Here is a 16083-nt window from a genome sequence, read left to right on the forward strand (position 1 = left end):
GTGTATTTGAAACACACTTATTAAAAATACTAAATTACAATATATCCTGATTAATTTGCATAAGTGAGTGATTGACATCAAGGAATATGAAAATTAGTAGCCTGGCTTCAACAAAAACCTTCACAAACAGATAGACGGCATTAAAATATGAATATTGTAATTAGTAAACACAGCCAACAGTGTGGTTTCTCCACTGGGGTTTGTATAACCTCCCTTCTTGAACCAAAATGAACTTTTCATATATGATTTTCAATAACTGTAAATATGTTAGGAAGTAGGTACTCAAAATATTTTAAAGATAGATTGTGCCCAGATTTGCTTTGGAGATTATGGGGCAAGCTAGGAAACCATGTTAGGAAAGCTTACCTAATTGCGGACACCTGTGCCCTAAACTGAACCTGCTGAATAGGACTCTCTGGGAATGGGTCCAGGCTTATATATCTCCAATAAGTTCCCTTCCATGTCTTATGAACACCAGAGTTTGAGAACCATTTTTCTAGAAAATAAAGTCCAACTTCTTTAGCCATACATCCAGAGGCCCACAGTGGCCCCAGCCTGCTCGCTGTTCTTGTCTTCGTCACCCCTGACATGGAAATGATGTAGTTTCAGAAACTGCCCCTCTGCCCATTTCCATGGCTCAACCCAGCAGCACCCAGCATAAGGGAGATGTCCAGGAAGTGTTGACCCAGCTTCTACCAGCGAAGTACCCAACTCTGACTCACCTCTGCATTTTGGACACGCAGTTGCCTGCACTTTTCTTTTTGAAATTTCTTTTCTGTTCTTCCCATCAAATGCTTATTGATCCTTCATTCTGAGTTTAAACATTGTGTCATCTGTTACAACTCCTATATCCTTGTTGTGTGACTTACCACATTTTTTTTTATTTACTTACATATTTCCCTCTTTAAAAGGGAAGCTCCATGAGGATTTGAGACTGTCTCATTCTTTTTGCTTTTATTTCTCTTTGTCATTCTTCAGGTAAAATTTATGGATTACTTTTTTATTTATTTTTATTGAGGTAACACTGATTTATAATACTATGTGATTTTCATATATACATCATTATATTTCTACTTCTGTGTACCCTACAGTGTGCTCACCACCAAAATTTAGTTTCCATCTATCACCATGGGTTTCCCCGGTGGCTCAATGGTAAAGAATCTGCCTGCATTGCAGGAGACACAGGTTCAGTCCCTGAGTCCAGAAGATCCCTTGGAGAAGGAAATGACAACTCACTCCAGGATACTTCCTGGAGAATCCCATGGACAGAGGCGCCTGGTGGGCCACAGTCTATGGGGTCATAAGAGTCAGACACAATTTAAGCAAGTAAACCACAACCCACCACCACCATATAGTTTATCCCTTTAACCCATTGTGCCCCCTTTCCCCAAACCTCCCCTTCTAGTAACTACTACTCTCACTTCTATATCTATGTGTTTGTTTTGGTTTGTTCATTTATTTTGTCTGTTTTTAATTAGTTTTTTGTATTCCACACATGAATGAAATCATACTATATTTGTCTTCCTCTGTATTACTTATTGCACTTAATGTAGTACCCTCAAAGTCCATGACAAATGACGATTTCATTCTATTTTGTGGCTAATATTTCATTGTGAATATATATATTGAAAATACATATTCATATACATGTTCATATCATATCTTCTTTATTCATTTATTGATGGACACTCTGGTTGTTTCCATATCTTGGCTATAGCAAATAATGCCACATTGAACATAGGGGTGCATATATCTTTTCAAATTAGTGTTTTCATATTCTTTGGATAAATACTTAGAGAAATGAAATTGCTGAGTTTTACAGTAGTTCTATTCTTAATTTTTTGAGGAATCTCCATATTGTTTTCCATGGTGGCTACATCAACTTACCACCAACAGTGTGTAAGACTTCTCTTTTCTCCATAATCTCACGAACACTTTTTATTTCTAGTATTTTTTATAATAGCCAGTTTAACAAGCACAAAGTGATTTTAACCTTGTGGCTTTGATTTGCATTTCCCTAATAATTAGTGATGTTGAACATCTTTCCATGTACCTATTGGTCACCTGTAAATCTTTGGAAAAGTGTCTATTCATCTCCTCTGCTCAGTCTTTAATTGGGTTGTTTGGTTTTTGTTATTGTTGAATTATATGAGCTCTTTATATATTTTGGATATATACATTTGCTCTATTGGATATATCATTTGCAAATATCTTCTTCCACTCTGTAGCTTGTCTATTCATTTTGTTGATGGTTTCCTTTGCCATCCAGAATCTTCTTAAAATCCAGTTTTTAAAATTTGCTTTTGTTTCCCTTGCTTGAGGAGACTTAGCTAGAAAGATATTGCTAAGACCAATATCTAAGCAATGTTGGCAGACATAGGTGTAATGCCTATGTATTCTTCTTGTAGGAGTTTTATGGTTTCAAGTTTTACATTCAAGTCTTTAATCCATTTTGAGTTGTTTTTTGTGTATGGTATAAGATAATAAGCTTCCCAGGTGGCTCAGTGGTAAAATATCCATCTGTCAATGCAAGAGACATGGGTTTGATCCCTGGGTTGGCAAGATCCTCTGGATAAGGAAGTGACAACTCCCTCCAGTATTCTTGCCTAGAAAATCCATGGACAAATCCCATGGACTGACAGGCTACAGCCCATGGTGTCACAAAAGAGTCGGACATGACTTAGCAACTAAACAACAATAAGATAGTGATCTCGTTTCATTTTTTTGCCTGTAACAGTCCAGTTTTTCCAACACCACTTATTGAAGAGACTATTCTTTCCCCGTTGTATGTGCTTTGCTCTTTATCTAAATTAATTTGTCCATATGTGCATAGGTTTTCTGCCTATACCATGCTGTTTTGATTACTGTGTCTTTGTGATATAGTTTAAAATCAGGGAGTGTGATACCTCCAGCTTTGTCCCCCGATCCCCATCAGGATTACTTTGGCTATTCAGAGTGTTTTGTGGTTCCATATAGACTTTAGAAATTTTTGCTCTATATCTGTGAAAAACATTCTTGGGATTTTGATAGGGATTGCACTGAATCTGCAGATTGCTTTAGTAATATAAACATTTTAATTATGTTAATTCTTCCAGTCCATGAATGTGGAGTATCTTCCCATTTATCTGTGTCTTCTCCAGTTTCTTTCAACAATATCATATAGTTTCCAGTGTACAAGGGACTGTCTCATTCTTGTGTACATCATTCCCCATTCTGACACCTTCTCCACTCTTCTTTCCCTGCCTTTCCTCAGTCTCTGGAACATGGAATAAGAGTTTGGGGATGTGTGAAAGTAGTTGGAGGATGACCCAGCCTGGAAGAAGATAGTAGAAAGAGTTTAAAATCTTTTGATACTCTTCAAGTCCAGTTAAAATGGAGAAACAGAGTTTCATTCTTAATTCTGAATAGAAATATTTAGATACCTGAGACTAAACTGAGATTTCACTATATTTTGTTTGTAGGCTGTGTCCTTAGACTTTATTTTGAAAACGTTGTTAACTTTGGAAAATCTGATTATTAGACAGGTACCTTTCAAATATGTCCCTTAAAATTATCTTACAACTCTCAACATGATAAAACTTTTTTAAGTAGTGGTTTTTTAAATCCGGGAAATATTAACTTCATATAATGTTTTTCAATTTTATTATATAATTGTTATGTAACAATCTCCTGTAATACGCTGGTTTTTTAAATTAACATTTCCCTTATCCTTGTGTTAAGGATAGCACATTTTTAGCTGACAAAAGATTATTACCGACATGTTAAAAGACTTGCCTAGAAGCACATGTGAGTGGAGTTAACCCCAAGCTTCCTGTCTTCTTCCCATTCTTAAATGCAGAAACCCACCTCTCTGAAATAAGATACCCTGATCCACCCCCAAAGCCGGAATTGTCCCACTGAACCACATATGAAACCTACTACCTTTTCTCTGTCTAGCTGTACCTCTTCCCTGCTCCCCAGCTTGCTCTCTTGTTTCCTAGTTTGAATGACTTAGCTGACTTCTTTTGGCACTGCCAACCTTGTCTAGCCCAGAGTACAGTTTTGTGGCCTAAACAGATACCATGGTTAGAAATCTTCCCTCAAAATATTTTTTAATAACAGTAGGGTCTACATGGATTAACTATAGATTTTGGTGATTTCCGTGGCTCACTGGGAATTTTCTGGTTGGTTTCTCTTAGGGGCAAGAGGGAAATACAGAAAATGTTGCTTACTTTTATATCTGATTTTTATGTCTGTAACTTGAAGCTTGTGTTGTCCATATGGACAGCTTTTTTAGAATCAAGAAATAAATTGAAATTTTACATGTCTCCATATTCATGGATGTTTCTCACATCATCACAATAATAATAATAATAATTTGTTGAGCACTTCAGTTTGCCAGACACTTTACAGAAATTACCTCTTTCTACCCTCACAAAAGCCCTGAGAATTCAAGGCTGATACTCTCCCATCACACAGAAGTAGTACACGTGGCCCAAACAGACACAGTGGCTCTCCCAGGGTCACACATTTATACAGCAGAGCTAAACTGTAGCACTGAGTGGTCTAGCTCCTGAAATTTTGAGAAAAGGTAGTAGGTTTCATATGTGGTTCAGTGGGACAATTCTGACTTTGGGGGTGGATCAGGGTATCTTGTTTCAGAGAGGTGGGTTTCTGCATTTAAGAATGGGAAGAAGACAGGAAGCTTGGGGTTAACTCCACTCACATATGCTTCTAGGCAAGTCTTTTAACATGTCGATAATAATCTTTTGTCAGCTAAAAATGTGCTATCCTTACCACAAGGATAAGGGAAATGTTAATTTTAAAAACCAGTGTATTATAGGAGACTGTTACATAACAATCTCATATCTTCTATATCTCATATCAAAACCCCCATTTTCCATTTTTAGAAATGAGTTAGCAATTTGAAAATTATTAAAAAATAAAGAGAATGTTGTTTGAAAGGATCGCTAGAGAATCCTGATTCGCTTGAATTTGCAATGTGTCCTACATTTCTGGATGATTTTTCAAATGTTTACTGTACTTTAATTTGCAGGCCCAAAAAGCTAATATTAAAAGCTTTCAAACAATATTGGTTTGTCTTTAAAGACACATCTATAGCCTACTTTAAGAATAAGGAACTTGAACAAGGAGAACCAGTTGAAAAATTAAACCTTAGAGGTAAGAGGGTACAGTATCTCAGGATGTCTTGACAAGGCCCATCAAGAAGGTGAAAGCATGTTCACCCAGTGAAGCATGTTCACTCCCAGAGAAACCTCTGTCTGTCATGGGCTGTCAATGGCCACCTGCCTAGAGCTCCTCCTCCCCGTAAAGTACGAACCTGGAATGCAAATCAGTGAAAAAACAATCAGTTATTATGCTGCCCCTTCTTTCCCAGTGTGTCCAAGTCTCTGATGTGATGGTAATTGTTGTCATAAATATAGTACATGAGACATTGTTGGAACCTGTACAGCTTTCTGAATTCCAAAACAATTATGTTTAATTCAATGTCACATTTGGGCTTTATGTCTGAAAATGGCTCTGAGTGTACTGGTAATTCCATTAACTAAAACTTTAATTAACGAGTGCACTCAATTCCCTTATCATTGTGACAATCGGAGAATTCCCTCTCCTTTAATTCTTTCAAAGTTTATGTTCAATAACTGATCATATGAGTTAGCCAAATTAGCCTGAAAAGGAAGTCAATCGATGATATATTTAAGAAATCCATAAGATAAAATATTTTTATTTATCCATGTTAAGTTCATAACTTACCTAGTAATCATTTAATTCAGCAGTCCCTAGCCTTTTTGGCACCAAGGACTAGTTCTGTGGAAGACCGTTTTTCCATATATTGGGGGCAAGGGTCGGGGGATGGTTTGGGGATGATTCAAGCACACTACATTTATTGTGCACTTTATTCCTATTATTGTTACATCATCTCCACCTCAGCCCATCAGGCATTAGATCCCAGAGGTTGGGGACCCCTGCTTTAATTAATGTTATCAGCCTGCTCTTCAGTTTTTCAGAAGAGAGTCAAATCTGAGGAGTTTATGTTCAAATTCTTTGTTTTTAGATGCACATCTGATATTTGTCTAAGAGATTTCTCAGAACTCAGTTTTTTCCCTGCCTTCTATCGTTCAGGTTGTGAAGTTGTGCCAGATGTAAATGTAGCAGGGAGAAAATTTGGAATCAAATTACTAATCCCAGTTGCTGATGGTATGAATGAAGTATATCTGAGATGTGACCATGTAAGTAAAATCACTTCTCTTTTATTAAGCCTCAAGACAAACCATCTCAGTTGTTTTCTCAAATCAGAGCACTCATCAGTCAGCTCCTGCTTTGTAACAATCACAAAAATCATAAAGATATGTACCAATAAACATTCTGCCAGGTGACTAGGGACTGGATGATTCAGGCTGTGGGCAGCTGGACAAATCTGCTTCAAGCCATCCACCTGGCTCAGCTGGCTCTTTACCACTGGCTGAGCTCATGGGCTTTACTTTGAGCCCCATGCTGCCTGGGAGGGCTCTTCTCATAGTGATGGCAGAAGTGCCAGAAGGAAAGCGGGAATGTGTGAGACCTCCTAATGCTTAAGCCTGGAGTCAGTTGGTAGGTACACTGTCATTTCCACCCACACTCCGCTGATTAAAGCACATCCTTGGCCAGGCCGAAAGTCAGAAGATGGGAAATTACACTCTGGCTCTGATGGGAGGGACTGTAAAATTACACGGCTAGAGATGTGGATGCAAGGAGGGTGATGACTGAGGCCAGTGATTCAGTGAACCACACCTACTGTTGCCCTGAAGAATTAATTTCACTCTTCACCCACATCCCCTTGGCTTCTGGGACCACTCCTCTTTGCTCCCTGATTTGCTCCCTGAGGTAGCAAATGGGCACAGACATTAAAGAACAGTAGAAGGCACAACTAGCTGGTTCATATCCACCAATGGACCCGATTCCTATTATAGGGTTAGAAGCTTTGCTAAGGATAGGCCGGGGGAGAAATAACATGAGAAGTCAGTTAATGATTTTCCTCACTGTCTTTTGTCAAAGGGATAAGACATGATATGAAAATGGGAATATACATCAAGGACGTTCCCCAGTAGTTTGAGTTTTCACCTGTCTGTGCTCCATGAAGCTCCTTTGTGTCCTTGGTTCATCTTTACATTCAAAGTTCTCCACACAGAATTTCTCAAAGTCGACATTCCTGTTCTCCAGTCCCTTGGTATCTAGAAACTCAACACAGGACACAAAAGTTCTCATATGGTGTTAAACTAGGTGATTAACAGTTCAAACGCATGCCACCCCACATCTTCTAGAATGATGGTCCAAATCCTGCTCTGTTCCCAGCATGGCAGCTTTGTACTTGAACTTGCTTCTCAGCCCTCTGATATTTCTTGCAGGAGAGTCAGTATGCCCAATGGATGGCTGCCTGCATCTTGGCATCAAAGGGCAAAACCATGGCAGACAGCTCCTACCAGCCAGAGGTCCTCAACATCCTTTCTTTTCTGAAGATGAAAAACCGGAACTCAGCCTCTCAGGTGGCTTCTGGTCTCGAAAACATGGACATGAACCCGGAATGTTTTGTGTCACCTCGGTGTGCAAAAAAGCACAAGTCTAAACAGGTACTGCTAAGCGGGCTGGGGTGATTATTTGCAGTACATTCTGTATTTTCTGAAATAGAATAGGGAATTAAATTGATTGAGATCATCATCATGAAAAATCAGCTAATGGGGAAATTTAACTATGAACTGGGTATCAAATGATATTAAGAAATTATTGTTAATTTTTTAAATATTTATTTACTGGACTGTGTTGGATCTTAATTGCAGCATGAGGGGTCTTCACTGTGCCATGTGGGCTTCTCTCTAATTGCAACACACAGGCTCTGAGCATGCAGGCTCAGTCACTGCAGCACATAGGTTTAGGTGCTCTGTGGCATGTGGGATCTAAGTTCCCCAACCAGATATTGAACCCATGTTCCCTGCATCAGAGGGTGGATTCTTAACCACTGGGCCAACAAGGAAGACCCAAATTATTGTTAATTTTGATAGCAATGACTGCACTACTAACTGAACGTGGCAGTATTCCCAGAATAAAAATTTTTAAGAATGATTTAGTCCCCACAAATTAAAATTTTAAATTTATGCTTCCATAAGAGTGGGTTGAAAGTTACACAGTAAAATGATTCAAGTAGAACCATTGCCCATGGAGACGCCACAGACCCCAGAAAGAAAGCAAGCCTACAAATTACCTGATCATGCTGCTTCTCCCCAGTGATTTGTATGTATTATAGAAAAAGAGAGAGAGAGAATGAATGAATGGATGGAAAGGAATTGTCTTTGTGAAGCCGCAGCTGGGTCTTGTGTTCCTTCTTCTCACTGGAGACCTGAAGCCAACAGGATGCTTGCTGTAGAGAGTCAGTGTCTGCTAAAGGGAATTTGACCTGTCCCACTTCTGCTTAGCTGGCAGCCTGCATTCTGGAAGCCCACCAGAACGTGGCCCAGATGCCCCTGGTCGAAGCCAAGCTGCGATTCATCCAGGCATGGCAGTCTCTTCCTGAATTCGGCCTCACCTACTACCTTGTCAGGTGATTATAATGCTCACCTGCCTCTTACTTTCTGTTCAGTTCTAAGTGGCTTCCTTGGAATCCAGTTTATTCTCATTTGGTCTAGAATATAAAATTCTCTTTTTTTAAACTTTAGAATACTGTCTGTTCACAAATGGCCATCACTTTTGGCTGCTCGTAACAATCTTCCACACCTCTGTTCAGAGTGCCTACCTGATCTCTCTGCTCCTCCTGCTTGTCCCCTAAGTTTTCAATTTAGCAGCGTGTGTGATCCTTTTAAGTCAAATCCTGTCTGGCTTCTTCTCACCCCATCTAAAGGCATTCTGTCACACTCAGGGTAAAGGCCAAATCCTTACAGTGGCCCTGCAGGACCTTAACTCTGGAATTTCACTTCCTCTCCCCTCACTCATGCTGCCCTGGCCTCCTGGCAGGGAGCCACGCTGGCCTCCTGGCAGGGCTTTGAGCATGAGGGGGCTGGTGAGGGAAAGAGAGCTCAGGCCTTTGCACTGTGCCCTCTGCCTAAAATACTTTTTCTCCAGGTATCCACATAACTCACGCCCTCATAGACACCAGTTCTTCAATCAAATCTTCGTCTCACTAAGATCTCCCTGACACTCTATTTAAAATTATAAGAACCTCCTCCCCATTATTCCCTGTCTCACTTCTGTGCTTTATTCTCATTCATGATCTTATCTGACATATATATTTCACTTATTCATGACCCTCTCCCCCAGCTAGGATATAAGCTCAATGAGGTTAGGAATGTTCTTTCTGTCTGCTTAGGTCGCTGTGCCTAAGCAGTGCCTAGAAGGGTGCCTGGCATACACAGTTGGTACTAATTTGAATTAACTGACTTGACTACCTCTTATTTTGCTTTCCTCTAATGTCAATTTCATTTAAATAATGTCAGCAGGACATCCTAATTCTCTCCAGCCTTTATATTCTCTCTATCACAATAATAATGCCCTTTGTAGAAAATTAGCCCCTCATTGTCTACTCTTCAGAAATGATTTAGAAATGTTGGTATTATTTTTAAGAAGTTGTGTGTGAATAAACATCATGTCACAGGAAGTAGTTACATCTTTTAATTAAATTTTTTCAGATTTAAAGGAAGCAAAAAAGATGACATTCTGGGAATTTCATATAATAGGTTGATTAGAATCGATGCAGCCACTGGGATCCCAATTACAACATGGAGATTTACAAATATGAAACAGTGGAATGTGAACTGGGAAATCCGGCAGGTAAAGTGAAAGTCTGGATACATTCAGTGTTGAACCTATTAAACCTGTGCTCCCTCAGAACTGCAGCTTATTCTGATTTTAAGAAGGTATTCTTATACCTAGAATTTAGAAACCACAAGCATGTGGTAATTGTCTGCTAAAATAATCATAGGCAGTTCTGGGCAGTTCCCTAACAAGTATAGGCCAAATGCTTTTGAATTAACATAAGTTGGCTTGGTCTCCATACAGACAGACTCTAAAATTGCTCAGTAGTTTAATTTCCTTCAACTCATGTATGATTATATAAGATTTAGGCTGATAATTACTTAGCAGAAGCCACCTGAGATGCATATATCATAAGAATAAATCCAAAACAGGCCTCATCTGGCTGGCTGCCAAGAGGTATAACTGGCTGAGGACTCCCAGGCTCAACTGACCACGTGGAGAGCATTCTAGTCCCAAAGGGGAAAAGTACCAAAGCCAGCATGTACACAGGGGTGACAGGGGAAAATTCCACCTCTGACTTCAGGAGCCGTCCTCCCCGATCATCTCTGCCCTAGGAACCAGGCCACACCTACGTCACAGGCTGTGCTGGACTGAGTCAGAGCCACCTGAGAGTCCTGATGATTTAAAACATTCTTCTAATGATGACAGAGGATCTTTACCTCATTCCTGTGGCATTCCCATTTTTCCAGTAGAAAGCTGTCAATGTAGAGGGAGGTTAAGAGACTCACATTTTTTTAAGAACCATGGATTCTTCTCAGCACAGCTGTTGACAATCTTAACTCTTTTGTAGAATGAAGGTCTGAGATTAGATGGCCTCTAAAGCAGTGGCTTGAAAGCCTTGCTATACCCTCAAGGCCATATAAATCCACCTCTGGGAAATGGAAATCAAAACTACAAGGTGCCACCTCACACCAGTCAGAATGACCATCATCAAAAAATCAGCAAACAATAAATGCTGGAGAGGGTGTCAAGAAAAGGGAAACCTCCTACACTGTTGGTGTAAGTTGGTGCAACCACTCTGGAAAACAGTATGGAGGTTCCTCAGAAAACTGAAAATAGAATTACCATATGATCCAGAAATCCCACTCCTGGGCATATATCCAGACAGAACTAACCCACTCCAGTACTCTTGCCTGGAAAATTCCATGGACTGAGAAGCCTGGTAGGCTACAGTCCATGGGGTCACAAAGAGTTGGACACAACTGAGCGACTTCACTTCACATGTTTAAAGCAGCACTATTCACAATATCCAAGACATGGAAACAACCTAAATGTCCAACAACAGATGAATGGATAGCGAAGATGTGGTCCATAGATACAATGGAGTACTATTCAACCATGAAAAAGAACAGAATAATGCCATTTGCAGCAACATGGATGCACCTAGAGATCCTCATACTAAGTGAAACAAGTCAAAAAGAGGAAGATAAATACCATATGATATCAATTATATGGCTATACCATATGATACAGAACCTAAAATATGACACAAATGAACCTATTTACAAAACAGAAACAGACTCACAGACAGAGAGAACAGACTGATGTTTGCCACAGGGGAGAGAGTTGGGGGAGGGATGGAGTGGGAGGTTGGGTTTAGCAGATGTAAGCTTTTGTATATAGAATGGATAAACAAGGTCCTGCTGTATAGCACAAAGAACTATATTCAATATACTATGATAAACCATAATAGCAAAGGCTATTGTAAAAATGTGTGTGTATATATATATATATATACACATATATATTGGGTTGGCCAAAAAATTCATTTGGGTTTTTCCGAAGATGTTACACAATGAACAAATAGTTTGGCCAACCCTGTATATATATATATGTATGTATATATATGAATCACTTTGCTATACAGCAAAAATTAGCATGGCATTGTAAATCAACTACAATTTTAAAAAAATAACCCAACTGTGTACCTTAAATAGGTCTGTTTATTATATATCAGTTATACCTCAGTAACACCATTTGGAAAAAAATCCAACTCTGGGAATTGCCAAGGTCAGTGACTCTTTTTTTTAAAGGTTTTTAAAATAACATTTATTTCTTAAAAGTTATCATGTATGTAATAGGAAACCAAAAAACACAAAAGGCAAAAAACAAAGTCATCCATAATCACAAGCAGTTTACCATTTGATATGTCCTTCTAGGCTTCATTTGTGTATCTATAAAACTAAGCATCCATTTTTATATAATTAAGATCATACAGTTACATATCATGCTTTTTCACACATCATGAATATTTACCATTTCAAAGTGCCAAAGCTATATGAGTATTTGATAACCAAGAATACACTACACCAACTCAATCTAGAAGGAAAAAATGTAGTCCTACCTTTCTTGGAACAAAAATTTCATAAAAGTAAAAAATGGCAACAGACCTCTACATAAAGATGATGGCAGAGTCATGATTAAAATACTACATTCCCTTAATATTCCATTAAAAGTGAGACATGAAGCAAAATTTAAATATGAACACATCCACATATATCCCTCCATTTAACTTCCTCCTGCCCCTCTGCTGCCAACCTAATGAACAAGTCCTGACCTGTATTTCTCAGATGGATTAATAAGTCCATGTCCAAGATGCTACTTTTTTATCAGTTATAACAGAGATATTTACAAATTGATTAATTCACTAATTCTACTTTTTATCATATGTTGTTACCTCAGGACATCTAAAAGGCTTAGATGTTGCAAATAGAGAATGAACTTTGCAAAGATGTTTTGCTTTGTGTTCAAGAACATTTCAACATATCCATTGTTATATAAGTTACATGCATTTTAGCTTTACTGTTTATTCTTTGTAAATACTGGACAGTATGTCCCAATTGTATAATATCTAGTCTCTAGATATTAAAGAGTAGCCAATGTTTGACAAAAGTACAGTTAGTAAACTAACACGTTTTGCACACTCTGTGTTAAAATTCATTGAAAGGCCATCGTCTGAAAGGGACCTTTGGAAGTGAAATTGTAAGTCACATCTAAGTGACACACGTGCCCATACTTACCCACTGTTGGATGGATGATGGAAAGAAGAAATTGGGAGAAATTAAGCATTCTAGATTAGAATGTTTCTGTGTAGATCATCCATTCTTAAGGTCCTCAGCTGATTCCAGTGGTAGCCAAGGTAGAGAACCCGTCAAGCTTCAATTTCTTCTAGTGTAGAGTTTATGACTTCCAGCTGGGAAGGACTGAGGGCCGCGGCCATAGAGAAATTCACATGAGCCTTTTCTTCTCCGCTCAAAACTCTGCAAAGCATCCTGTCCCTCCACACACACTGTTTAGACAGTTCTTTCATCTAAAGAGAGAGACAGGAAATATCTTTGCATTAATTAGGTCTTAGTGTTTTCCCAGGTGTGCGGCAAAGTTGACACCACAAGAGGGCGCACGGAGAGCAGAGATGTTTTTCTGTAAGCTTTGATGCAAGCAATGGGGTTTTGTGAGGTTCGGGGAAAAGCTGTCAGCACCTCAGCAGTCCTCAGCTCTGGACCATCTCCAGCCAAGCGGCTTCTTTTCGATCCATCCTTGTCAGGTTTAAGCGTACCTATGCGTTCCCCTTCCAGGTGGCTATCGAGTTTGACCAGAACGTCTCCATTGCGTTCACCTGCCTGAGTGCGGATTGCAAAGTCGTGCATGAATACATCGGAGGCTACATTTTCCTGTCCACTCGCTCCAAGGACCAGAATGAAACACTTGACGAGGACCTATTCCACAAGTTGACCGGCGGCCAGGAGTGAGCAAATCAGGCCTGCTGGGCCTACACAGAGGGCGGCCTCCCTGGAGCTGGGTCCATGGCCCGAAACGTGTGTACGCTCCAGGCTGACAGCATATGTGGACACCCATACCCTCTCCTTATTTCAGACACCTTGCCTAGCACATCCGTCCCCCAACTCTTCCCTCTGCCACCTGTGGTGGAAGGAGCCTCAGTTAACTTAAAATGTGGGGTGGGAGAGAGCACCGTACTTGGCATTGCTCTAAGGCCCCGCGGGTAGCTACAGTCCTGTGACTGGAAGAGCCTGCACGTACAGGGTTAGAAGCTGCCCGTGTGCTTATGGCTTGGTCAGAGGAAAGCCAGTTAGCACATGTAGTAAGGACACATCTTATTCCCCAAACTCAGGTATGAAAAGAAATAGGTCTTTCCTTAACAGAAGTGCTTTTACCTGCCATCTTGTGGAACTGGTAGAGGGAGCCCTGAATATTCTTACGTCCTGAGGATCAAGGTCTAGGGTGCAGGTCTGGGGGAAGGTGGGGTTACCTGGTCCTAGTTGGTGACAAGGTGTTAGAGTAGTGGCCCTTGGTGGCATGAGTCCAGAGTGACATCTGCCAAGGTGATCACTGACCCCTCTTGTCTTGGACACAGGTTACTGCCCCACCCCGCTGCAAGTCCCATGCCATTCCAGCCACCGTTAAGTCCTTCTAAAGACGTGATAACACATGGGTTCTGGGAATCCCACTCCTCAAAACTGCTTCATGTCTCCAAAGCTTCTACTCTGGGTTGGGGCTCAAGAAGATGGGTCCAGTTCTCTCTTCATAAAACCACCTCATGCATCGAGGCTTCCAGCAAAGTTTCCATTGCAACCAGTCAGGGAGAGAAGAGCAGGACAGCCCATCCCCAAAGCCCACCAAATTTAAGAGCTCTTGGCATCCCTGGAGACTTCCGTCTACTGGGCCTTTGGCTGCTGGGTGGGTGGGGTAGGGAAGCCTTGCTCTTATCACTCAACAGTGTTCTCTTAGATTTGTGTCTGTTTACATGACTGTGTGCACTCAGTTGCTCAGTTGGGTCTGACTCTGTGACCCCATGGACTGTGACCCACCAGGCTCCTCCATCCATGGAATTTTCCAGGGAAGAATACTGGAGCAGGTTGCCATTTCTTACTCCAGGAGATGACTAGATAGCATCACCAACTCAGTGGACATGAATTTGAGCAAATTCTGAGAGACAGTGGAGAACAGAAGAGCCTGGCATGCTGCAGTCCACGAGGTCACAAAGGGTCAGACATGACTTAGCAACTGAACAACATATGACTCATGGCCTTTCCCCTAAAGGCTTTTGACTTTTGTAAATCCAAAGCTGATAACAAACTGTTTTTTTTCCTCTGCTTTTTGCTTTGTCATCTCTGCCATGAGACATGAACATGGGCCAATTAACAGCTGCCTCAATTGTCATTTTCTGTTTTGGTTTGTCACTGTTGGGAATGAGTGAGTTTTAAGAAAGTAAAAAGCAGTACTGGGGATAGAAGGATATATGAGATGTATTTTATTATGTTTTTATAAATGTTCTTCTGTCACACAAAGGATATGGGTTGCAAGGTTAAGGCCAAGACTCCCTTTCCACTCTGAAGTTCTTTTAGGATGCAAAGCTCAGGGGGCCTGGCTGGACCTCGGATGCCCAAAGACATCCACTGTTGCTTTATTTTCCAACAGAGCTATTTGAGAAGACAGATCTCTGCAATTCTGAGGGCCACCTCAAGACACCTTTGGCTGGGGACTCTTCGGCCCTGAGGCAGAAGTTGTCACTGGAAGTTCCTCTTTCAGCTTCACCTTAGAAGTGAATGCTAGTGAAGAATCTTCAGGCAATACCTGAACTTCTGAGGCCTAGCTTAAAGATTAATTGTGCCTCAGGTACTTGACTAATCTGGTCCATGTCATAAAGAACTGAGTTTGAAACATTCTATACAGAAACCAGTGCCAAGGGAACGGTGTTGAAGTTGGTGGTCATTTCTCCATAGTCCTGGGCCCCATTATTTTAGAACCTAGCTGGGCCCTAGATGAAAATAGTGCTCCTTGATGTCACAGTTTACCTGTCTGCTGTCAAATACAGCTCTGCCTAATTTACCAAAGCTAGACCTTTGGTTCAACTTTCTTCCTCAGCTTTTCCTAGTTATCTGATATTTCCACGTTAAACACTCAAAAGAGTTGACTGGTTTCAACCAGACTTTTAAGGGAGCATTTCTTCCATGACTACACGGCAACATCCCAGAGGAAAAAGCAAGTGTGACAAAAATCATAAACATTGGTATTCTAAAGAGCAACTTACAGATTTTTTTTACATTGGGTGCAAAGGTCACCTGACTTCCTATGATGAAATTTGAAATTAATGTGTGGCTTTCGACCTTGTTTGTTTTCTTATCTATGGTACATGGGGAAATCTGCATGTTTTTGTTATTTTATATGACTTTTTAAAAGTTTTCTACAGATCTGAATATGGTCTAGTTGTGTCATCTCCAGTCTATTGACTCTAAAAAGGTGAATATTTTCTCCACTTTGAAAAAGAAGTGCAACTTTCAGGTT

At 40.3% G+C, this 16083-nt stretch overlaps 1 protein-coding gene across 3 annotated transcripts in view; it reads left to right on the top strand.

The window, feature by feature from the left end:
- The window catches only part of FERMT1 (FERM domain containing kindlin 1), a 59041-nt gene extending 43039 nt beyond the window's left edge, over positions 1-16002 (top strand). For 2 of the 3 annotated variants that reach the window (XM_040247896.1, XM_040247897.1), the window contains exons 10-16: positions 5036-5160; positions 6124-6230; positions 7386-7607; positions 8448-8572; positions 9654-9795; positions 13356-13525; positions 15217-16002. In XM_040247896.1, the coding sequence (XP_040103830.1) occupies positions 5036-5160; positions 6124-6230; positions 7386-7607; positions 8448-8572; positions 9654-9795; positions 13356-13525; positions 15217-15226 (901 nt within the window). In that variant the 3' untranslated portion in view covers positions 15227-16002. Of the gene's footprint in view, positions 1-5035; positions 5161-6123; positions 6231-7385; positions 7608-8447; positions 8573-9653; positions 9796-13355; positions 13600-15216 lie in introns of all 3 variants that reach the window. The other variant, XR_005722345.1, reaches the window with a different exon arrangement.
- The last annotated feature ends 81 nt before the right edge of the window (positions 16003-16083 follow it).

The sequence above is a fragment of the Oryx dammah genome, unplaced genomic scaffold, assembly GCF_014754425.2.
Source record: "Oryx dammah isolate SB20612 unplaced genomic scaffold, SCBI_Odam_1.1 HiC_scaffold_10, whole genome shotgun sequence".
Lineage (NCBI taxonomy): Eukaryota > Metazoa > Chordata > Mammalia > Artiodactyla > Bovidae > Oryx > Oryx dammah.